General features: G+C 40.9%; 1 protein-coding gene across 7 annotated transcripts in view; it reads left to right on the top strand.

The window, feature by feature from the left end:
* The window catches only part of DPH6 (diphthamine biosynthesis 6), a 370,732-nt gene that overhangs the window by 216,930 nt on the left and 129,094 nt on the right, over window positions 1-24,708 (top strand). For all 7 annotated transcript variants that reach the window (XM_033952068.1, XM_033952065.1, XM_033952066.1 and 4 more), the window contains 2 exons: window positions 5,649-5,722; window positions 13,393-13,511. In XM_033952068.1, the coding sequence (XP_033807959.1) occupies window positions 5,649-5,722; window positions 13,393-13,511 (193 nt within the window). The remainder of the gene's footprint in view (window positions 1-5,648; window positions 5,723-13,392; window positions 13,512-24,708) is intronic.

Raw genomic sequence — 24,708 nt, 5'->3', positions numbered from 1 at the left:
GAGAGAGGGGATATAATCGATGTTTAAATATTTCCGTGGCATTAATGGACAGGAGGAAAAGTCTGGAAAGAGAAGGCATAGGATGAAGTTAAGAGGCGATAGGTTCAGGAGTAATGTAAGAAAATACTTCTTTACAGAAAAGGTGGTTGAAGCATGAAATGGTCTCCCGGTGGAGGTGATGGAGACGAAGACTGTGTCTGAATTCAAGATAGCGTGAGATAGACGTGTGGGATAACATAGGGAAAAGAGAAGATAATGGATGGTGGGGAAGGGCAGACAGGATGGGCCATTAGGCCTTTATCTGCTGTCATGTTTCTGTGTTTAATTCCTAAAAAGGAAGTCTGTAGGCCACTATTGAGATGGCTTTGGGAAATCCACTGTTTATTCTTAGAATAAGCAGCATAAAATCAGTTTTATTACTTGGGATCTAGCTGGTTACTTGGGACCTGGGTTGGCCACTGTTGGAAACAGGATACTTGGCTTGATGGACCTTTGGTCTGTCCCAGTATGGCAATTCTTATGTTCTTTTCACTGAAATGCTTTCATGTTTCCTTTATATATACTGATATTTGTCAACATTAGCTTTTTCTAATCTGAAGAAAGCTAATCATAAAACGCATTGAGTTAGTCCAATAAAAAAGGTATTATTACCTTACTTTCGTTTGTTTTTAGTTTTGTTTCTAAATTTTACCTTGTATGGTGGGTGTAACCTGCTCAGATGGGCAGTGAATACATTTTTATAAAGAAATGTATAACCAAACAGGCACGGCTGCCTTCCCAGTACTCTAACATTGTCTTCCAAAAGGCTGGACCTTACCCACAGTCTCTGAAAGAAGGCAAGGCACTCACTTATGATTAGCTGTAAATAGAGGTCATAACTAAACATTTTTTAACTCTGTAGCTATTGTTCTGGCTTCCAAGCATTAACACAAAAATCTGTACAATACTGAGGAAAAAAATCCAGAGTCTCCTCAGCACTGAGCCCATTGGACAGGACTTCCCTAAATATTTTAGCCAATGGCATAAATTCCATTCATGCAGCCCCTGTCGTGCAAGGGAGAGGGGGGTACTTTAAAATTGCTCCTGTATGTTCTGAAGTGGATCTCTCTGCTCTGGAGGACCATTTTAATATTTTGCTTTGGGCTCCTCCATTTAATTTGGCCCTGGACATTCAACTAGTTTGCCTTTGTTTTCTTCTGGCTGTGGTCTCGAGGACACAAGTAGAGCACATACACACATTTATAATAGATCTCTTTTTTTGGGGGGTGGACAGTTATATGGTATAGAACAGTGGTCTCAAACTCAAACCCTTTGCAGGGCCACATTTTGGATTTGTAGGTACTCGAAGGGCCTCAGAAAAAAATAGTTAATGTCTTATTAAAGAAATGACAATTTAGCATGAGGTAAAACTTTTTATAATTTATAAATCTTTCCTTTTGGCTAAGTCTTAATAATAATATTGTCATTTATAGCTAAAGAGACACATGATCAAGAAACTGTTTTATTTTACTTTTGTGATTATGATAAACACACTGAGGGCCTCAAAATAGTACCTGGCGGGCCGCATGTGGCCCCTGGTCTACGAGTTTGAGACCACTGGTATAGGGCATGCTGCTGCTTGTTTATTTTGTAAAGGCAGAAATAATTATCCACATAGACATCCTCTTATACAGTAAAATTACACCCTTCCTTTCAGGGGAAAATACTTAGTACATAGGCATTCACATGTTTACAGAAGAAAGAGAAGAGTGAGGAAGACATAGATTACGACTACAGAAAACTACCTATTTTATAAAGGTAAAATAAGCACCTACAGCATATGTCTTTATAAAATAGGTTCCCAGAAAAAGTCTGTGAAGCGTATAAATGTACATATTTACTCCTGCTCTGATAAAGGTATAAATGTGTGCATTTACTCTGCTCGTGTGCATATATACCTGAAAATCTTGCCCTTTAATTTTGTATCTATTTTGTCCTCCCCCCCCCTACTGCAGAAGCAGTTTTTAGCGCAAGCCAGCGCGCTGAATGCTCTGCGCTACTTCCGACACTCATAGAGTTCCTATGAGCGCTGGAGCAGTGCAGAGCATTCAGCGTGCCGGCCTGTGCTATAAACCGCTTCCGCGGTTTTGTAAAAGGGGTGGCTAGTGTTATTTTAGCATCATGTCTGTTGTGCTATCCCAGGAGTGGGCAACAAGGGCAGCAATCCATTGGGGTTTTCAGGATTTCCCCAATGAATATGCACAAGATCTATTTGCATGCACTGCCTCCCATTCTTTGCAAATGTATCTTATGCATATTCATTGGGGAAATCCTAAAAACCCAACTGGATTGTGGCCCTTGTTGCCCACCCCTGTGTTATCCAATACAAACACTGTTGCCCACTTTATAACAGTGATTCTCATCCGGGTCCCCAGCCAACCAGGTTTTCAAGATTTCCTTAATGAATATGCATGATACAGATCTGCAGTCACTGCATCCTTTGTATGCAGATCTAAGACATGCATATTCATTGTGGTTATCCTGAACACTGGGTTGAGAACCACTGGCTTACAATAGGTGGCTTATTTCAAACTTTGTCTCTGCTCAAACTACAGATACATGAATGCCTTTGTGTGCATTGTGTAACAGTAGAAGTGGCCACAATTTTTATTAAAGCCATTTTCCATACAACAAGCATATTTTAGTGTAAATCATATTTTATTGTTGTACAATCTGCAAACACACAGAACAAAGAAAAAACATAACAAGGTCGAGAAAAACAAAAGTACAACCAAAAATAAACCCCACCGTCACCCACTCTGCCCACTCCCGATTCGACGAGCATATTTTAAATATGGAAAACGTTTTGTAAAGTTACCCCAAAATGTGAACTACCCTATAATGTGTCAGACCATGTGAAATTCTGTAAATGATATTCATGTATATAATGGGTTTATATTCACTTAATAAGATTTCATGTATATACATGATTTTACATTACGTTAGTGATTTTTATTCCGCCATTACCTTGCGGTTCAAGGCGAATTACAGAAGAGGATTTCTGGACATGTCCAGAAGTGTTACAGAGTAGAGCGGGTTGGATTGTCTCCCTAGTTCTGTAGTACTGGCTTCTGGATCCTCCCTATAAATTGAGTTTTCTGCTAAGATCCTAGGAGTCCTCCTCGACTCCTCACTTTCCTTCAAGGATCAAATCAACTCTGTGATTAAGAAATGCTTTTTCAACTTACGCAAGCGGAGGAAGGTCAGACACCTTTTTCATCAACACCATTTTTCCATCTTGGTTCAGTCGATTATTTTATCTCACCTTGACTATTGTAATGCCCTTTACCTCACTATTACAAAAACCTGTCTTTCTAGACTACAGAAAGACAGAATTGGTCCAGAATACAGCTGCTTGATTGATTTTCGGGAAATGCAAGTTTGATCATGTGACCCTACTGCTTTATAATCTCCACTGACTCCCTGTATATTTTAGAATCCAGTTTAAATGTGCCTGTGTCACTTTTAAAATCCTCTGTGGTATTTTTACTACCCTAGTTCCTTTATCTTGGAACTCTTATAGATTCTCTTTTGCAAGGGGTGATCAACAATTCAAGCTGTCCTGTCCATCTAGTAAAGGTATTAAAAGAATCAAGACTCTTGGTCAATCTCTGTCTTAAGTTTACTCGACTTTGGAATGACCTTCCACTTCGTTTAAGAAGTTCTGGTTCCCTTCCCTTTTTTTGTAAGTCTCTGAAAACCATTCTGTTTACTAAACATTTTGGAAACTAATCTTTCTTGATAATTCTCTATATGCCCTTATTGGCCTAACTTAATCATTGTAAACCGAGTTGAGCTTTCCTGGATTGAAGTTTCGGTATACAAAACTAAACATTAGATTAGATTAGATTCATGGATTTCTTGAATAGCAGGGTTTTTATTTCTTTTCTGAAAGTTTTGTAGTCTGGGGGTCGCGATTAGTAGATTGGAGAGTTGGTGGTCTAGTTTTGCTGCCTGTGTGACTAGAAGGCCATTGTACAATTTTTTCCGTTTGATGTCTCTGATTGGAGGGTATGTGACTGGTGTCTGGGTTCTCCTATGTCTGGCTGTGGTAGTTTGGATTAAGCGATTGTTCAAGTAGGCTGGGATGTCACCATTTATGGATTTAAATAATAGTAAAATTTAAATAGTATTCTTGAATTGGGAGCCAGTGTGAGTCGAGGTATGCCTCGATGATGTGGTCGTGTTTTCTTAGTGAATAGATTAGTCTCAGGGCTGTGTTTTGTACTGTTTGTAGTTGTTTTATCATTGTTGTGGGGCAGGGAGATATAGGATGTTGCAATAGTCAAGGAGACCTAGGACTAGCAACTGGACCATGAGCTGGAATTGTTTTCTGTCGAAGAATTTGCGAACTTGCCTTAGGTTTCTCATGACCACGAATGATTTCTGTATTATTTTGTTGTATATAATGTGTTTATAGTCACTTTGTAAGATTGTGTGGCATATATACACATTAAAAGGAGAATTCATCAAACAGAGCTCTAAGTTGCAGTAAATGACCCTTTACTGTCACTTAAATAGCTCTAACACTGCAGAGCCAAAAATAACGCAGTGATTTGTAATGAGATGCAAAACATTACTATGCAAATTGCCTAATGCAACTTGCGGTATATTACCACAATTTGTGTTAGGGCCCAAAAAACATCAGCCCTTTGTTGGGGTTATTTACGATCCAGAAGCATTGGACCTCAAGGATGAATTCCCCCTCCCTGCCCCCCCCCCAATCCCCCTAGTGGCTACCTTAAATTTTCATGGTGGTTTGGAGGGGTGTCTGGTTAGGTCCAGAGGGGGTTTCCAGGAGCAATGCCCCATTGCTTCTGGCCATTCTAGTGCTGCTGATAAAATAGTGTCCCTAGTGGCAATCTCATGATATTTCCATATCACTCTTGGCTGCATTGCTCCTGGCTGCCTCCTAGACCCCACTGGACCCCCCCCCCAAGACCACTATGTAAATTTAAGGTAGCCACTAGAGGACTGGGGAGAGAGAAGGGTCAATTCATGGAGGGGTTCTTTCGGGAGAGGGGGGATTCATCCTTACAGCCCAAAAGCATTAGGCTACAGCTTTATGCAACCTGATATTCTGATGGGCCACAAGAATAACATTGTTTGTGAGGCGGCTCATTAGCAGCATTATTTCTATAAAATGGGATTCAGCTACCTGTGATATTGGGATACCACAGGTTGCTGAATCCCATGGGGCATCGAGGTGTAGTAAAGGACGAACCTTTACCGCACCCTAATGAATCCTCCCCTACATGTATACTCATATACTTTCACATGTTTTGGAAATGGGTGATCCTTGGAACACAGTTAAACAAAGTTTGGAATATATATGCATTCTGAAGGCTCCTACAAATTGGTAAATGCTGGCACTGAAAATCTGAGCACCCAGGAAGGTTATTTCACTTGAAGATAATTAAAGTTAAATGGAGAGGAACTTCATCACAATATGGAAAAAGAACAAAAGTGAAACAAAATGTGGAATGCAGTTAGGGAAGTAAAGTAAAAACCAAAAAAATAAAACTATTTAGAATGAAGGGTGCAGGAAGCATGAAAATACTGGGAAGCTGCATTGTATACATCTGACATTGTGCCTTAATGTTTTTCAGGAGAAAGAATTTGTGGAAGGTGTGTCTGTTGGGGCCATTCTTTCTGACTATCAGCGAGTCAGAGTTGAAAATGTGTAAGTTTCAAGTTCAAGTTTCAAGTTTATTTACAATTTGATTAATCGCCTATTCCAAATTCTAAGGGATGTACAAATCAGCAAAATACATAGTTAAAATATACATAAAATAAACATACATAACTAACAAAGGGACTAAAGTTTGCAAAACATAATAAAAACCTCATTTACGAACACAATGAAACAATAGGCAAGGCAAGGAAAGAAATGCAATCTAAATAATGTAGGAGTCAACAATTAGAGGTTAAGCACAACAGGAAGGGAAAGACAAAACTGAATAGAAGGTTTAAAAATAAACAGAAGAGCAGTAGGCAATTCGATTAAATATTGAATGCATCTTTAAAAAGAAAACTCTTAAGTTTGCTCTTAAACTTTTCCAAAGCAAGAATCTGTGTATATTTTGCAACTGACAGACGTGAAGTGCGTCTGTCGTCTTATCTAATCTGAACGTCTTGAAAAATGCATCCAAAAATCAGGAGGTGAAAATGTCCATTTTGAAAACTGCTAGATGTCTATTTTTTTTTAATTGCCTATTTAGAGGCATTGGCATGTTGGCCAAAAAAGTTGGATGTCTTTTTTCAAAAAGAAAAACATCAAAGTTCAAAATATTCAAAACCAAGCCATTTGGACATTAGCGAGGCCACACAGACATGCCAGCAGAGCAGTGACACTTTAGAGAGCACTGCTATGAACTTAACATAAAGGGTGCCAGGTGTACATCTCACCATAACCCCCTTATAATGTATGGTGAGCCCTTCAAGACGCCACCAAAACCTACTATACCCACCTGTCTACCATACCAGGCTGCAGATGTCATCTATATGATAGTATAGTAAGTTTTTGATGGGCTCACACTTTTCATCATAAATGGGTAGGCTAGGATATGGACCTGGGTCATCCTCTCTATAGTTCACTACACTGTCCAGCAGGATACTCCATACGCCTGCTTGCTGCTCTACTAGGACTTCCTATACCAGGTGCTGCTGGCAAATGCAATTGTCGCTAAAGCTGTTAAAACAGGTTTAGAGAGACACTAGCTGGCTTTAGTGCATCTGGGCCTAGGAGTCACCACTCAGGGAAAGGATCTAGGCGTCATCGTTGAGGATACATTGAAACTCCTAGCTCAGTGTGCTGCAGCAGCTAATAAAGCAAATAGAATGTTAGGAATTATCAGGAAAGGGATGGAAAATAAAGATCAGAATATCTTTATTGTATTAAAGATGAGAATATCTTTATCTTTATTATAATATCTTCTATTGCAAAGAGTACAGTATTCTTGACCATAGGTTTTATCCCCATACTTGCGGGAAACTTGCAAAAGGCATTAAAATCCATTTTTGCAGCTCCTCCTCCTTGTATCACTGGGCAGTGCCCTTCTCACTCAAGTTTCTCCTACAAGAGAGTTGTGAAGGTGTCTTTTCTTCTGCTCTGCATCTGATGTGTTATTTGGGGGTATTTTTATCCGATTCTTTGAGGCTTTCCGGTGTCCAAGAGATCCCCAGGGGAGGGGGGGTATCTCTGCCTGGAAGAAGATACAGACTCTGTAATTAGACTGGAACCATAATCAGATGAGCTGGCAGGGAGAACAGCAGCAGCAGGACTTGAAAAATGGAGCCAACAAGAGGGATGCAGGGAGCTGTGCCTAACGACTGCTCTTCTGAACAGGCGCCAGGCACAGTTCAGGCATGTTGTTTGCATGCTATTTGTTTGTACATAGCCCTGTGAAAGAAAATTGCTTCCAACCTATGTACGTTTTTCTAGTTTGATGGCCCTCAGATACTAGGCTTACCTTCAGCCTGTACACCTATGTGTGGTACTGTGTTAGTTTGGGGTGGGGCTAGAAGCCAGCTCTAGTAAGACTGTCCATTTATTTTTCATAAGGAACATTGGTGATACTTTAGTGAAAGGTATAATAAATTATTTTATTTACTCTTCTTCTTGCCTGCCTCTATTTGTGTGTGTCCCTGCCTGTCTGCCTGCCACATTACTACATGCTGTAAAAATTGGCCTTAGTGTTCCCTAACACTGGTCTTTTGTACTCACTAAGGCTATTTTTACTCCATTAATGGCCATGTGCTAATGTTGCAATTAGAGCATGACTATTTTTAAAAATTACAGCGGCAGCACTTACCACCTACAAAATAAGTGGTGGTAAGGACTCCTGAATTATATGTACACTAACAAGTTAGCATGTGGTAATGTAAATGTACTAACTGGTTAGTGCAGGTATACTCACTATCTGCCCCTGATATGCTCCCTCAAAAAATATATAAATCATTTAGGCCCTGATTCTACAAAGGTCTCTCGATTGTAGGCAGCTGTAGGCGTCCTACAGCTGTCTAATCAGCCAATTGGGAGGCACTTTAAAAAAAAAAAAAAAAAATGCTCCCCAGGCAGGCTGCCTATATTGAAGGGAGCCTAGAGAGGGAGCCTAGAGAGGCCCGCAAGCCCGCCGAAGCTTGCATAAGGCTTGGCGGTAGCCTAGGCGGCCCTACGTGTCTCCCTAGCAGAACGGGAGACGCTTACAAAATGCTAGCCTACATAGTAAGTAGACGCAGCCGCTGTACCTAATCACGGCAAGGATCTCCCTGCCGTGATTAGTATAGTGGTTGCGGCTATGGCCGCAAGTCTCCCCTCCCCCCAGCGATCGTAGCAGGAGGGTGCCCAACCCCTCTTGCCGACCCCCCCAACGGCCCTCCTGACAATCACGGCAGAATGGTACCCAACCCCTCCTGCCGACCCCTCCTGCCGGCTCCCCCTAAGATTGCGGCAGGAGGGTGACCAACCCCTCCTGCCGGACCCCCCCCCCAACGAACCCCCTCACACCGGAACCCCCCCTTAGACTTACTTTCTCAAGTTGGACCAAGCGTCTAAGGCACCTCCTATAACGGAAGGGGCCTTAGGCCATTGGGGTCGGCAGGAGGGGTTGGGTACCCTCCTGCCGCGATCGTCGGAGGGGAGGGTTTTGTCAGCAGGAAGAGCTGAGCACCTTCCTGCCGGCGATCGGGGGGGGGGGCGGGTTCTGTTGGCAGGAAAGATTGAGCACCTTCCTACCAGCGATCTTAGGGGGGGGGGCGTTGGGGGGTCCGGCATGAGGAGTTGGGCACCCTCCTGCCGGCGATCTTCGGGGGGCCATTGGGGGGGGTGGGGAGGGGGATTGGGCATGTTAAACCTGATTCTGTAACCGGCTTCTGCAACATGGACGTCGGTTACAGAATCAGGTTAACTTTGGGCGGGTGTAGGCCCGATTCTGTATAGGACTCCTGGACCGGCGTCCTGTACAGAATCCGGGCCTTAGTGCGCTGTTGGTGTCTGCCTTTCTAAAAAATTACCATGTGATGCTGTAGCATAGAGATAGGCAATTCCAGTCCTTGAGAGCCACAGGCAGGTCAAGTTTTCAGGATATCTGCAATAAATATGCATGAGATAGTTTTGCATCTCAAGAAGGCAGTGCATTCAAATCCATCTCATACATATTCATTGTGGATATCCTGAAAGCCTGACCTGCCTGTGGCTCTCGAGGACCGGTATTGCCTACCCCTGCTGTAGTACATTCCGCAGTCGTTCATTTTTTTTTTGCTGTGTTATGCGTTCATTAGCACCTAACGCAGCTTAGTGACCAGATATCTGGGCAATAAACAGTTTAGGAATCTAACAGTTCTTATATATGTTTTATTATAGTATTATATAACACAGTACTGGCTTATACAGTAAATGATTTATCATTTCTTGATTATAAGAGGTTTCTCTGTACAAACAATAAAGAGCACTATATATCTCTCTTACTCTTGGATTCCCTCTCATTGAATGAAAGCAAATATACACTCTGTTTCCCAGTCTCACGTGTTCATGGCACAGTGTCTCGGAAAAATAGCCCAAGGAGCAGGGCCAGCATTTCCTCCTTGATTAAGAACACCGGCTTTCAGGAATGCATGGAGGGAATAATTTATGAGGCAGCTCAAGCCGTGTGTCACAGGAGCAGCCGAAAGATAAAAATTTTCTTAACAGTTAAAGTTCAGTGAAATAATTTGAGATGAAGGTCAGATAGCAGACAGGGATGCATCTTTAGTTAATTTTTTGGTTCTTTGTCTTGATGCCTTTTTAAATCTACTTGTTCTCCTTATCAGGGGAATATGTAGATGGAAAGGATTGTAGACTGGTCCAAATTGATTGAATGTATGAGATCTTATCACTGCACAATATAGCTTGATCTGACTATTTCCAGCTTGTAGTATATCCTGGACTCCTGTGGTTTTTTTCAGATTCCCTTTTCTTTGTTTCAAGAAGTATATGTTTCTATATGAAAAGATTGTACTTCCTACATTTTAAACCTACCTGAAAAGCAGTGGTTCACAAACTTGTCCTTGGGGAACCCTAGCCAGTCAGGTTTTCAGGTTACCCACAATGAATTTTCATGAGTTGGATTTGCATGCAGTGGTGCAATGCATGCAAATCTAACTCATGAATATTTATTGTAGGTAGCCTGAAAATCTGACTGCTGGCGTTCCGCCAGGACAGGTTTAGGAACCGCTGCTGTAAAGATACGGTGATACAAGTGAAAAAACAGAGCCGCCATAATTATCAAAATTAAAGGGTTACATACTTTATAAAGGACGCTAAAGCTAAAAAGCAGGACTGAGTCAAGCACAGAAGTGGGCGATGCCTTTGCATGTTTCTGGGAGGAAACAGCCCTGCCAAAACTCATAACTTTGTGTAAAGTTCTGAGTATGTATGGCCCATGCCCAGTAATCTCCTCAGCTCTTCAGTTTTGTTCTTTCTAGTCTGCCAAATAAATTATCTTCCGGTGGTGGTGTTCATTGTTTTATTTTTTTTATTTCTCTTTTTAAAAAAATAGAAAAAAGTTCAGTTCTCGAACTTGTTTCTATCTCCGGTACTCCTTCCCTGGTCTGCCTCCAATGGTTGACTGCAACCCATGTTCAGGACCAATCTTTAAAAAACAAAAAGAATTGACCCCAAGATATCCACAGAGAAGAAAATCCAGAGAAAACCTAAAAACTCTGTGGAGGACTAATCTGTATTCAGTTATATTGTATCCCTTAGCTCATAAAGGAGCATCTCCATCATCTACAAAGATATTGAAACAAGTGCAAGGACTTTCTTAATGGTGGGAGGGGAAGAGGGGCTGTGCAGAGATCAGCAGATTCTGTTCTTCAGCTTGCTTCCCTCTTCCTGAATAGACCTTATATTTATTCAATTTTCTATACTGTTCTCACAGGGGAGCTCAGAACGGTTTTTGCATGAATTTATTCAGGTACTCGAGCAGTTTTCCCAGTCTGTCCTGGCGGGCTCACAATCTATCTAATATACCTTGGGCAATGGGGGGATTAGGTGACTTTCCCAGGGTCACAAGGCGCAGCATGACTTTGAACCCACAATCTCAGGGTGCTGAGGCTGTAGTTTTAACCACTGCTTCCTCTTTGTACTGTGACCCATGAGGTCTAGGCACACAGAAGCAAAGTTTGCAGCCATCATAACCCTGCTTGTTGCTCTTTGGAGGTTCCCAAGTCTAAAATGCTTTCATCTTCACAATGCTTGTTTGAACCTGAAACATAGAAATATGATGGCAGATAAAGGCCAAATGGCCCATCCAGTCAGCCCATCCACAGCATCCACTATCTCCTTTTCCTAAGAGATCCCACGTGTCTGTCCCACATAGTCTTTGTCTCCGCCACCTCTACCAGGAGTCTATTCCATGCATCTACCATCCTTTCTGTAAAAAAGTATTCTTAGATTACACCTGAGCTTATTACCTTTTAACTTCATCCTATGCTGCCTCATTCCAGAGCTTCCTTTCAAATGAAAGAGACTCGCCTCATATGCATTTATGCCTTGTAGGTATTTAAACATCTCTATCATATAACCCCTCGCCTGCCTTTTCTCCAAAGTATACATATTGAGATATTTAAATCTGTCCCCATTTACCTTATGACGAAGACTACGGACCATTTTAGCAGCCTTCCCCTGGACCAACTCCATCCTGTTAATATCTTTTGGAAGGTGCAGTTTCCAGAATTGTACACAATATTCTAAATGAGGTCTCACCAGAATCTTATACAGGGGCATTGATACCTCCTTTTTTATACTGGCCATAGTGAGTTTTATTAGCACTGCCCACAGCAGTAACAGCTCTGTCATGAGTTTCAGAGCTAATACCGCCGCAGCCAATGCTAAAAACCGCTCTACAGTTTTCTAAAAGGGGAGTGGGGGGTACATGCCAAATTTTTAAAAATGAGTTTTCAACATAGACTTAAATTTTGGAAATGTACATTCCGAATAACTTGTGGAAGGACATTCCATAAGGACAAAGATAAAAAGAAAAAAGCAGAATTATGAATTGATTTATAATGAGCCATTTTTGGTAAAGGAAGTACAGTAAAACCTTGGTTTATGAGCATAATTTGTTCCAGAAGCATGCTTGTAATCCAAAGCACTCGTATATCAAAGCGAATTTCCCCATAGGAAATAATGGAAACTCAGACGATTCGTTCCACAACCCAAAAACTTTAATACAAAATACTATACGTACTTGTATTGCAAGACCTCGCTCATTTAGAACAGTCACTACACTCCTGCAGCGTCAGAGAGAGAAGAGCCATCGGCTCAGTTGTGATGATGTGACATGTGTATACTGTATGTACTTGTATTGCAAGACATTGCTTGTATATCAAGTTAAAATTTAATAAAATATTTTACTTGTTTTGCAAACCAAGTTACTTGCAATCCAAGGTTTTACTGTACCAGTCTCTTGAGAGTCAACTGACCATAATGTATGTGCTGGGGTATATGAAATAGTTACAGCAGCCAAGTATGATGGAGCTGCATAATGCAGAGCTTTAAAGTCAAACAAAGAATTTTAAATTTAGATCTATAATGTATAGGCAACGCTTGCCTTAATTTCATTCAGCTCTCTCCTTTCTGGCTTCACATAGGAATGTCTTCACAACAAATCAGTCACCATTTCCAACAGAGATTCCCGTTTTCACAGAGAACTGCTGCATCAAGGAAAAAATCTTCTGTTCCTTGAGTTTTCCCATGATGCAGCAGTTCTCTGTGAAACAGGGAACCCCTGTTGGAGATGGTGACTTAAAAACAAGCACAAAATGTCATGTTTTGGTTTTTTTTCATATGCTGTCAATAATATGCACTCGTCAGAAGGAACCCAGAATTTGGACTCCAAGTCTGAAGAGATGTAGAATCCAACTACAGTAGAGTAATGCTGCAATACATCCCTGTTTTTATTACTGGTTTTCTTTACAAAACAATATAAAAGACTTTAGGTTATTGTTCAATGGCCTAATGATTCCTGAAACTACTCTTGGTCTGTGTGCAGAGATGATAGTCATAGCGTAAAGTCAGAAGGGCGTTTCAGCTATGGTGCACTACTCATGCTTGCAGGCAAGGCAAGGGATACATGCATATTAGATAGTATGAAGAACTGTGGTTTATGGTTCTTGACCAAGGATTGCCACTGTGACTGCTGGGTTAATAGGAGAAAAAGGAATCATAATTGGATAAAAACCTTGGCTAGCTGTGAATGAGGGAGCCTGCCTTCATAACTTTAGTATGAGGCATTTTTAATTGAAAGAAGTAGAAGAAAAAAGATTTGTACTTTGGCTAACTTTGCTTTTTTTCTTTCTTTCTTTTTAAAGGTGCAAAAGACTTAATCTGCAGCCTTTAACATACCTTTGGCGTCAGAACCAGGAAATTTTGCTCAAAGAAATGATATCTTCTAAAATTGATGCCATAATTATCAAAGTAGCAGCTTTTGGTATGTATCCTTGTTGCTTCCTAAAAGAGGAGTCCATAGGCCCTTATTGAGATGTCTTAGGGAAATCCACTGGTTATTCCTAAGATTATCAGCATAAAATCTGTTTTACTACTTGGTAGGTACTTGGGACCTGGGTTGGCCACTGTTGGAAACGGGATACTGGGCTTGATGGACATTCAGCAATTATAATAATAATAATAACAGCTTATATACCGCAATACCGTGAAGTTCTATGCGGTTTACAAAGATTAAGCAAAGGTACAAATTGATTGACTTTAAGAGGAGAGGAAGAAAGAGGGTTAATAGGACAGGAAATCCTTTTTTTTTTAATTGTTTATTTCTTTTTTTTTAATTTCTTTTTTTTTTTTAATTGTTTATTTCAGGAAATCCATTTTCGAGGAGAGAGTGATCAATAGAACAAGTTAATCGCTATAGAGGGGAGAGAGAAGAGAGGATCAGTTGTCTAGATACTTTAGGAACAGGTGTGTTTTCAGACGTTTCCTAAATTCCTCATAAGTAGTGGGCGAAAGCAATTGTTCTAGGTCTTTACCCCATGATGCTGCATGGTGCGAGAGAAGATGTTCATGGTGCTTTTTCAGTTTACAACCTCTCACTGGGGGGGAAACGAAGTTGGAATGTGAGCTTCTCTTGTGTCTGTTGGCTGAGAAGACGAAAAGGTCAGTTATATATTTAGGGGCAAGTCCGTGTAGTGCTTTGAAGCAGAAGCAGGCAAATTTAAACTTTACGCGCGCCTCCATTGGCAGCCAATGTAGCTGCCGGTAGTAGGGTGTCACGTGCTCAAACTTCCTCAGCCCAAAGATCAGTTTGACCGCTGCATTTTGCATCAATTGTAAACGCTGCATGTTCTTTTGGGAAATTGCTAAATAGGCGATGTTACAGTAGTCAAGTAGACTCAGTACGAGGGATTGGACTAGGGTTCTGAATGCCGCTGTATCGAAATAAGCTTTAATGGATCTGAGTTTCCAGAGAGTGAAAAATCCCTTTCTGATCAAGGAGTCCACCTGGTCTCTTATGGTTAGGCACTGATCCAAAGTTACACCTAGTATCTTTATGGTAGGTTGGATAGGGTAATTAAGATTATTGATACATAGTGGTGATTTGGTGTCAAGCGGATGTGGCGAAGCAACGAAGAAAGTTGTCTTTTCTGAATTAAGTTTGAGCCTAAAGGTTGTCATCCAGTGCTCCATCACGTTTATGGCTTCTGAAGCTTTAGGAATAGTTTCAGAGATAGAATTAACGAATGGGATGATGATCATAAAATCATCTGCATAACTAAATAGTTTTTCCCTAACTGGGTTAGCTGCATGCCTAGTGAAGACATGTAGACGTTGAAGAGCAATGGAGATAGCGGAGACCCTTGTGGCACACCGGATGGATTGCTCCAGGTATCTGAAAGTTCATGATTAAAACGTACTTGATAAGTGCGGGACATAAGGAAGCCACGGACTATAATAAAACCCTAAGCACGCATGCGCACTCCTACCTGCGTGATCTGTGATCCGTATGTCCGTGGCAGGCAGGAGTGCACATGCACGAGGCAGTTGGTGATATAGGTAGGAAATGTTTTCTTTTTTTTTCATGTGCCGGCCCTGATCCCATTATTGTCTCTAAGTTGAAGTCCGAGGGAGCAATGAAGAAGGCAGAAAAAAAAGTGGGAGGAGGGCAAGGCCAAAGCTACCACTCCGGAGTTTTCTGCCGGCTCCCTTCCCCTGTGAAAACGAGATCCCGGAAAAGAGCCTCCCCTCCGAACAGGCACAGGAAAGGGGAGTGAGAAGGGGGGAAAGCGAGGAAAGGCTGCTCGATCTCCTTGAATAGTGCGAAGGGGGAGGGAAAGAAGGGAGAAGTTAACTCTGCGCCGCCACAGGGTGAGGCTAGGAGAAGGAGTGGATGATCACAGCACGAGGGAGTCCGTGCAAAGGGAAATGCAAGGGGGTTGAAAAAGCGAAAGGTGGGACGGGAAGGGGAAAGGCAGGGGGAGGAAGCCTACAATGAAAAAAAAAAAAAAAATTAACCAAAGCGAATGGAGGCTCTTCTGTAGCTTCAACGGTAATCTCGGTGACGGCTTCAAATTTGAATGGAAAATAAAAACCCCACCGCCTAATAGAGGGAACAAGGGCAAGAGGAAGAGGAGTCTTTAGCACCCGTTAATGTAATGGGCTAAAACACTAGTTTTAATAATAATAGTAACTTTATTTTTCTATACCGCCAATACCCGAAGAGTCTTAGGCAGTTCACAAAATAAGAGGACTGAACATTTCAGTGATAAAACAAAGAATAATTAAGAATGCACAATACAATATTCCATTTATAAAACTACAGTATGAAAACTATGACATAGTCGCCGGTCAAGTAACAAATTTTTTTAAACAAATAAGTCTTAACTGATTTTCTAGAAGTGCAATAAGATGCAGTCTGAATGAATTTTACCTGCTTGATAGGCCAAGGATTGGTCAAAAAACTTTTTATTTTGTTTTGTGCTTCAATCATTTGCAAATAATGACAGGAAACAGTGCTGGCAGGAGGGCAGTACTTCCTCCAAGTGGCCAGGGGCAGTGGTGTTGGGAGGGGGCGCAGATTGTCCTGGGCACCGTCTTCATGCTGGCGCTGGCGCCTCTCCTGTTTGCCCCTCGCATACCTCTTTAAATAATTGCCAGTGCATGTGGCATTTTCCACCTGCTGCTCACCTCGACCTTGGCTCTCTTCTGACATTACATTCTGGTTGCGGGACTAGGACACAACATCAGAAGGGAGCTGATTAAAAGTAAAATATTTAGAGCTGTACTGAATAGCATATTTTACTATTGGGCCGAATACAAATAATGAAAAATATTATAAGGCCGAATTTGTATACTGAACGCAAATAATGGGTATCGTGCTTTAACATAACCAATAATAAAAGAAGCAATATGACATTGGAGATGAAGTGTATTATTTCAGTAGGATTTAGCACAGTAAAGTCCTGGATTTTTCAAATTCAAATTTAAATTGCTATATTCGACTGAATATAAATAATGTATTTGGGGCATTATTCAGGGCCTAATCGAATCAAACCTGAATATTTGGTACAGTCCTAATATATTTGAAGTGTATTGTTTCTGTTTACCCCTCCTACAAGCACCAACATTGAACAAAAAGGAAGAAATATATTTTTGTATTTATTTCTATAATTCTGGATGATTTTTAAATTGCCACCCTGGATATGCTGACAACTGGTTTCCATGGTGACAGCCGTGGCAGCATCTGATGGCTGATTCTTTGGAGGTGTACAAATCTGTAAGAGTGTAGCACTATTACCATGTTCAAGGTGGTGCTTCTGCGTAGGATACAGGTTATTAGAATTTTAGGTTAAATAATAAACTTTTCAGATCAGAGCTAAATACAGATTACAAATATAGGGCTCCATTTACGAAGCCGCTTTAGGCTTTTTTATCGCCAACTGCAGCGCTATTAGCTCTGATACTCACAAAATTCTCTTGAGCGTCAGAGCTAATACCACCTCAGTCGGCGATTAAAAAAAGCCTAACGTGACTTTGTAAATGGGAGGCATAGGTACAGTTAGTTTATCCTTATCCCAGAGCACTTGTACTTTCAACAGTCTATTTACCAAGTTGTTTTGTAGCATCAGTGATCATTAAAGAGTAAGGAGCACATGTTAAAAACCTGTTGTGAATCTTAATTGTATTTCACATACGTTTTGCCCTAATGTGGCAGAAATGACCCAACATACATTAAAAATAATGAACTATGTTGCATACAGCTTAACATACAAATGGAAAACACCGTTTGCGGCTAACAAAGGTGATCTCCTTTAACATTAGGGGCTCCTTTTACAAAGCCGCGTTAGCGGTTTTAGCGCACACAGCTTTTTAGCGCACGCTAAACCTGCGCTACGCGGCTAGAACTAATGCCAGCTCAATGCTGGCGTTAGTGTCTAGTGCGGCCGGCAGTTTAGCACGCGCTATTACGCGCGTTAAACCGCTAACGCAGCTTCGTAAAAGGAGCCCTAGGGCACTAGCCTTATCTGCAAACTGTGTGTCAGTTTTGTTAGTGGCCCCCCAATGTATGGTGGTAGGGGTTAAGTGCGAGGTGTACTGACAAACGCTGGTCCCAGGTTCAGTTCCCTCACTGAAGTTTCACCAGGGAGTAGAATCAAATAATAGGCACAGCCAGAGGTGATTGCATAAAGAATATATTATAGAAATAGGCTTACAGAAAAGCAATATTTAGAAGCATTACAATTAAGCAGAGAGCAAAGCAGTTTCCCTGCCTTACAGAGTCCAGAAACAAAGAGACAGAGAGTCAGAAGTTCTAGGAAGAGCCAGAGAGAGAGAGAGAGAGAGAGCCAAGACCCCTCTCCTCCAGAGATAGAAAGATAGATTGATAGAGCAGAGAGGAGGCTTTTATACCTTGGAATCTTATTCTGAATATAGAAATTATTGTATGTCCCAGTATCTTTCTGTTTAGAATTTGTAAACTGTTTGAAACAATGGTTAATTTAATTGATAAAGGAGGGTGTGATACTTGCAGGCATGGTGATGGGATTAGTCTCTGGCTTCTTTGTTCTTGATCTGTGCACCTGGACCCATTGTCCTAAGCACCCTCTTAATCAGACATTAACACCTTTTAGCTAGTCATGATTCAATCAGGGCTACTTAAAACATATCAGGGATACTTAAAACATATCAATCAGGGCTACTTAAAACCGTCTTCCTGCCCTCAGGGTCTATCAGCATTCCCATGCCAGAGTCAGATTGATATAATTTCCCATAGGCCTTGACTGACATAAGTAATGCCAACTAAAAATGCTGAATGGTAGCGATAGCTATGCTGACATCTCCCATATTTTTTTTATTTTTATTCTTTGAAATGAGGGCAAGCTTGTGGTACCCTTTTTTAAACAGCCAGTCTGCAATTAGCAGATGCCTCTTTTACCTCCAACATTATAGCCGCACGTCCCCTGTCCTCCAGAATCTCCAAGCTATGAAGATAAACAGTTCCCATTATGAGTTCAAACCTCTGTCTTAGGTTGTATAGGCCATCATCTGGGCGGGGATCCCAGTATGCTTATATCTTACCCGTCGTTGAGTGAATGAACGGTGCATAAGGGATGCAGGAAGCTTTTTTCAAGAGGTTCAGGTATAAAGGTACCAAGATGTCTTGAGAGAGTATCTAAGTATGGGATATGGGAAAATATTATGTCTGACCCTGGTAATGGTAATGCAATAGGCCATGTCAAATTAAAACCAAATTAGAACCAAATTAGCCAAAGTAGCATGTGTCAGAGAAGATACTGGAAATACATGTATAACTGCCTTAAAAGTTAGAAGGAACCTTGTGAGATAAAGAAAAGTACATGTGGTTCACTTTACAGCAAAGGAAAATCATAATAATACATAGCAAAATTTGTACAATAATTAAAAGAATGATAGGGTGAATTAAAACATTAAATACGTGGTTTGCAGTGTGCGAGTACCCAAAGAAAAGTTCCCAAACTGAGACATGAGTGTCTCGAAGCAAATTTTCTACAGTTTGTGCAATCTGTCCATTTTCAAAAGTGATAGTATGATTCACTTTTTTGGAGGTTTTCTTAAGTTGTTCAATGTAGACATAGATTTCAGTAAAGTTCAGCAGCTTTTGAAATGTCTCGTTGCCCATACCAAGAGGTAGTGGATGCACAGCATATGAAATAAAGTCTGGAATGTCCATAGAATAGGTTAAATAGGTGGAATTGTAAAGCAAAGCGTTCTTAGGAAGGTGGCTATATCCGCTGAACAGGAAACAGCATGTGTGGAAAAGTCTTTGCAGTCAGGGTGCAGGAAGATGAATTACAGTCTCTTTAAACTGGTGAGATGCACGCTTGGGATGAAACGATGTCTGCACAGGATCTTTCAGTCACTGGAAACTAGTGGTGTTCACCCTTGAGATGAAATGATGTCTGTGCATACAGGGAGGGATTTGAAAAGAGTCCCGATATCATTCAGCAGCTGTATTCCAGTGTGATGCAAATAAGAGATAGAAAACGAGAGAGAAACCATGTTGCCTGTACTGAATGTATAGAGAGAGAGAGACCAGGTTGTCTGTACTGAATGTGGCAACATGTAACAATATTAATGCATTTACTTGGTATAGTTATGGCAAAAGACATACAATATTCAGGTACTTAAGGTTCTTAATCAGACATTCCAAAAAGATATGTTTTTGTGTGCTGCATATAACTATTATGGCACTTCAGAGAGACCATAATTCTGTACTGAATGTATGTATATAAAAAAATTATGTCAGAAATGTGTACTGAATCTAGTGAGGATCATAGAATAAACACGGTATAAAAGTGAAACCTTTACTTAAATATTTAACCCCTAACTAAGCTACATTTAGGATATGAAACAATAGGTCAATTGGGCTAGTTAAAAAAAAAAATGGGGAAAAGAGCTCTAGAAATGGCCAATGTTATGTATCCTGGGGTACCCCCTAAACTAAAACAAATAGACAAAAGACAGACCACATAGCACAGACAACATAAGACACAAATTTTTAGGCGTCCATCTGTCAAGTGTTCAGGGCTGAATTTAACTCTGCAAATAAACACATTGTTATAGAAAAACACAGCAAAGATGAACACCTGAGTAGTACAAATAAATCATATCATAAGCATCTCATATTCAGAAAAGGCATACAGCTAATATCTTCTTTGGAACGTCTTTAACTCTGCAGTGATAAAGAGGAACCTTGCAAAACATTAGAAATATCTTTGTGCCAAAATTGGTCTGGGATGGCTATGTATATATCCGAACTGCTGCTAAGAAAAAGAAAAAAAAAACCATTTCAAATTAGCAGCATCCTCAAGGTCACTTAAAGCAAACTTTGTCCATGTTCCATTCAGGATGACCTGGACCACATGTCTGCCACCTGGGTCCCACTGCACTCGGAGGAGTGGGCACTGCGGTGCAGAAGTCAGGTGCAGGCTAGATTTGTCTTCTTTTGTCTGCACTGTCATGTCCTGGCATTCAGAGGCAAGGGGCAAATTCCAAAAATCATTAGTCATGTCTAGGACAGAGAAAAATGCACATGTAGGGTTAAATTTCACAGTAATGTCAGAGTAAGAGGCTGCCCCTTGTGCTACAGGCTTTGAAATCTTAGTTATGGCCCGAGAGTGTATAGTGAGCCTAATAGAGCCCTCTGAATTAGCAAATGACCAAGCTGGAGAGCCACATGCTAAAGAGATAGGTCCACTCAGACCCCTCAACTCCATCTTAGGCACCAGTTCTGTTGTTGGAGGAAGTACTGGTTGCTGTGTTTGTGGTTCAGGATCTTTGCCCTCAAACAAAATTTCTGTGTACCTTTTCCCACAGTCTTGTGCCCAAATTGAAAGATCTGCAGCCTCTGAGTGAGTTACACTACGATCATGCTTCTGCACTAGCATGCTACACTGTGTGGCTAATTGCACAGGAATAACCTCATGAACCAAAGGTTTAGAAGCATTTAGAATTCCTGTACCCAATGCAAGACCAGCCACCTCAACTATTTCTTTGCCTGTATTCTCACTCATGCTGGCAGTAGTTTCTACAATGTCTTTCATTTGTTCCTTTTGTGGGATAGACACAAAGCTGTGTCATTTAGACCCTGAATCTCACAAATTTCCATATTTTTCTGATCTCCAGTAGGAGGCGCTCTATCTGTAAAACTGATTCTGGCCCCTGTATCAATTAAAGTTAATTTATCCTGACCCTCTATGGTAGTATTAACATTGGAGCAGTCGGAAGTGTCCAAAATCAAAGGTGCCACATACCTCAAGCTGAATTCTGAGTCTGACTTCTTTCCCTTATCCTGCGTCTCCAAAAGTGAGTCCACAGGTAAGTGAAAGGAGTCTGGCTGGGCTGTAAAGGCCTGAGTCACCTTGGCAATCGGACACAGAGAGTCAGGACATCCCTATGGACTTGCACTGTTGTTCCTAGCTGTTCAATCACTTTTTACCCTGTTCAATTCTATCTGCATTGTGTGACGATCCTGTTCCCATTTTCTTTTCTCTTTTTCTAATTTTTCCTTTTGGTCTCTGAGTTCATGGAAGGGAATGTAAGTGGAGGAATTTCTGTAACTACCTCTGACATGGCCTCTATTTCCTGTGTGTGGTGTTTTCATGTATTGGAGTGCTCCCTCAGCACGCCACCTTCTAGCTTCTCAAACCGAAATAATTTGAGCTGGCTGGGTCTTCCACACAGACCCAATCCTGAGCAGTAAAGTGTCAAAAGGCGTAGTTTTAGGGTCCTCCGAGAACAACAGAAGGTGTTTAGTAATCTCGGGAGATAATAATTCTAATAGGAATTCTTTATGTTCTCTCTGACCATAATCTGAGGAACTGGGCCAATGTTCATGTTCGTTAAGTACTGCGTTGATTACCCACACTCTATATGCAAACTGCTCTAGTGTATCACTTGGCAGGGGTGAAAGAGTTCGAAGTACTTGCAAAAAGGTGCAGTGAAATAGTTGTTCGATGCCCATCTTTACAAATTGGTATGGATGAACAAGAGATCCAAATTTATAATAATGTGGACCCAGGGCTAGGTGCATAAGCTTATCAAAATCTGCATTGTTCCTTTTGTATTTCCCTAGACCCCAGTGAATCAGTATGTCAGTAGCCCATTTGCACCATTCATTTATGTTAAAAGGCATAAGGCCCACTTTCTCCACTATTCTTTCAATGTCACTATCTTTCATATGTCCCTGCAGTACTACTGTTACTGGAGCTGTGTCACTTATAGGGGTACTATTGGTATTGCTCTGGCCTGATAATGAATTTTCCTCACTTTCGTTTGTCGGTTCTTCTTCCTGTTCTACATCTGTAGCTAGTTTACATTTTCTCTGGCCTGCTACAAAACAGTGTTTTGTTTTTCAATAAACTGACTACCTGGATTATAGGGTGAATGATAGGGTGAATGTTGCACTGGTGCAGACGGCAGAATCTGTGAGGAGACAGCATTAACCTGTCCCTGTGAGGCACATTTTGACTTTAAATACTTTAATTCTGCCTTGGCCTCTTCTAATTGTTCATTTACAGCTAAAAAGGAATTTGTAGCTTGAACAATTTGGGTTCTTAGCATGGATATATTAATTTGTGCCTCATCTAAGTCTTTGGACAGCTGATGGCACTGAGTGTTCAAGTCAGTATTTTCTTGTCTTATGCTAATAAGTCCTCTACAGAGGCCTTGAATGAAAAGGCATTTTTGTTTATTTGTTTTCTTTCTAAACTCCTGAGAATGAGAAACCATTTGTTTCTGAATATCGTGCCATGTGTTTTCTGGAAAATTACCCTCATATGGACCCCCTTTCTTGTCAAAATATTTGTGTACAATATCTGTGAGTTCTTGAAAATCAAAAGGGTTCATATTTGAGGCTGCAGAAGTCTGCCTTGGTTCGTGGGCCTTTCTCATATATTTCATGAGAGAGTATGGGCTTGTAAATGTCCCTGTCTGTGTGTAGCCTTTGAGATTGAAATGCTCCCACTTATGAAGGAGGGAGACTTTAGTTAATAGGTAGAAAATCGAGGTAAAGCGTGTTAGGCAAGAGTCATTGGCATAAATAATACACTTATGCCCACACTTGCCCACATTGGTTACTACCTGAAATTTACAGGCAGAAGTTTAGCAGGAAAAAATATAAGAAGTCTGTTAGAAGAGCAGAGATGTCAGCTGCCAGTTCCAGTCCAGTGTGCACTGGGCCTTTCACCAGGGCAGAGACTGACAAGAAATAGAATTAAAAGCACAAGGTAAAAAAGTAAAAGTTATTAGTACAGATGTGGCGTGTCTTAATTGAGTGACTGGTTTCACTTTGAACCCTGCTTTTCTTCAGAGCAGCTCAAATATTCTTAAATGCAACACTCTAGCAAGCTTATAATAGCAAATCATACAATGCAAACTGGCATAGGTAACACTACAAAGACTTTTGATAGTAAAATCTCACCAAATATAAAACCCAAAATATTACTGAAACTTTTCACAAGTGTGTCATCCAATCTAAAACAATTTAAGGGTTCCAGAAGGACTTTTGATTTCTATCTCACTCTTATACATTAAAAAAAAATTGAATTCTACTTACCCAAATGAAATCATCAGGAAGGACCGAGACAGGCCCCCAAAATGTCAGTTTTGTTAGTGGCCCCCCCCCCCCCCCAATGTATGGTGGTAGGGGTTAAGTGCGAGGCGTACTGACAAACGCTGGTCCCAGGTTCAGTTCCCTCACTGAAGTTTCACCAGGGAGTAGAATCAAATAATAGGCACAGCCAGAGGTGATTGCATAAATAATATATTATAGAAATAGGCTTATAGAAAAGCAATATTTAGAAGCATTACAATTAAGCATTACAATTAAGCAGAGAGCAAAGCAGTTTCCCTGCCTTACAGAGTCCAGAAACAAAGAGACAGAGAGTCAGAAGTTCTAGGAAGAGCCAGAGAGAGAGAGAGAGCCAAGACCCCTCTCCTCCAGAGATAGAAAGATAGATTGATAGAGCAGAGAGGAGGCTTTTATACCTTGGAATCTTATTCTGAATATAGAAATTATTGTATGTCCCAGTATCTTTCTGTTTAGAATTTGTAAACTGTTTGAAACAATGGTTAATTTAATTGATAAAGGAGGGTGTGATACTTGCAGGCATGGTGATGGGATTAGTCTCTGGCTTCTTTGTTCTTGATCTGTGCACCTGGACCCATTGTCCTAAGCACCCTCTTAATCAGACATTAACACCTTTTAGCTAGTCATGATTCAATCAGGGCTACTTAAAACATATCAGGGATACTTAAAACATATCAATCAGGGCTACTTAAAACCGTCTTCCTGCCCTCAGGGTCTATCAGCATTCCCATGCCAGAGTCAGATTGATATAATTTCCCATAGGCCTTGACTGACATAAGTAATGCCAACTAAAAATGCTGAATGGTAGCGATAGCTATGCTGACACTGTGTTATCCATAATGTCCCTCTCTCCAGTTATTCAGTAGTCTTGGAAAAAGCACACTACAACAGATGCCCTCCTTCTGATCTTATTCACCCACATGTTCTGATCTACATTAGTATTAAGGTGGTGCCAATTTAAAGAATGGCACCACTAGAGCAGAAGTGACTGCAGATTGCTTCTGTCTCTCTATCCCCCTCCTAATGATTAGTGCAGTAGCCTGAGAATCAG

The sequence above is a fragment of the Geotrypetes seraphini genome, chromosome 7, assembly GCF_902459505.1.
Source record: "Geotrypetes seraphini chromosome 7, aGeoSer1.1, whole genome shotgun sequence".
Classification (NCBI taxonomy): Eukaryota; Metazoa; Chordata; class Amphibia; order Gymnophiona; family Dermophiidae; genus Geotrypetes; species Geotrypetes seraphini.
The sequence above is the reverse complement of the archived record's forward strand: the minus strand, read 5'-3'. Positions and strand labels throughout refer to the sequence as shown.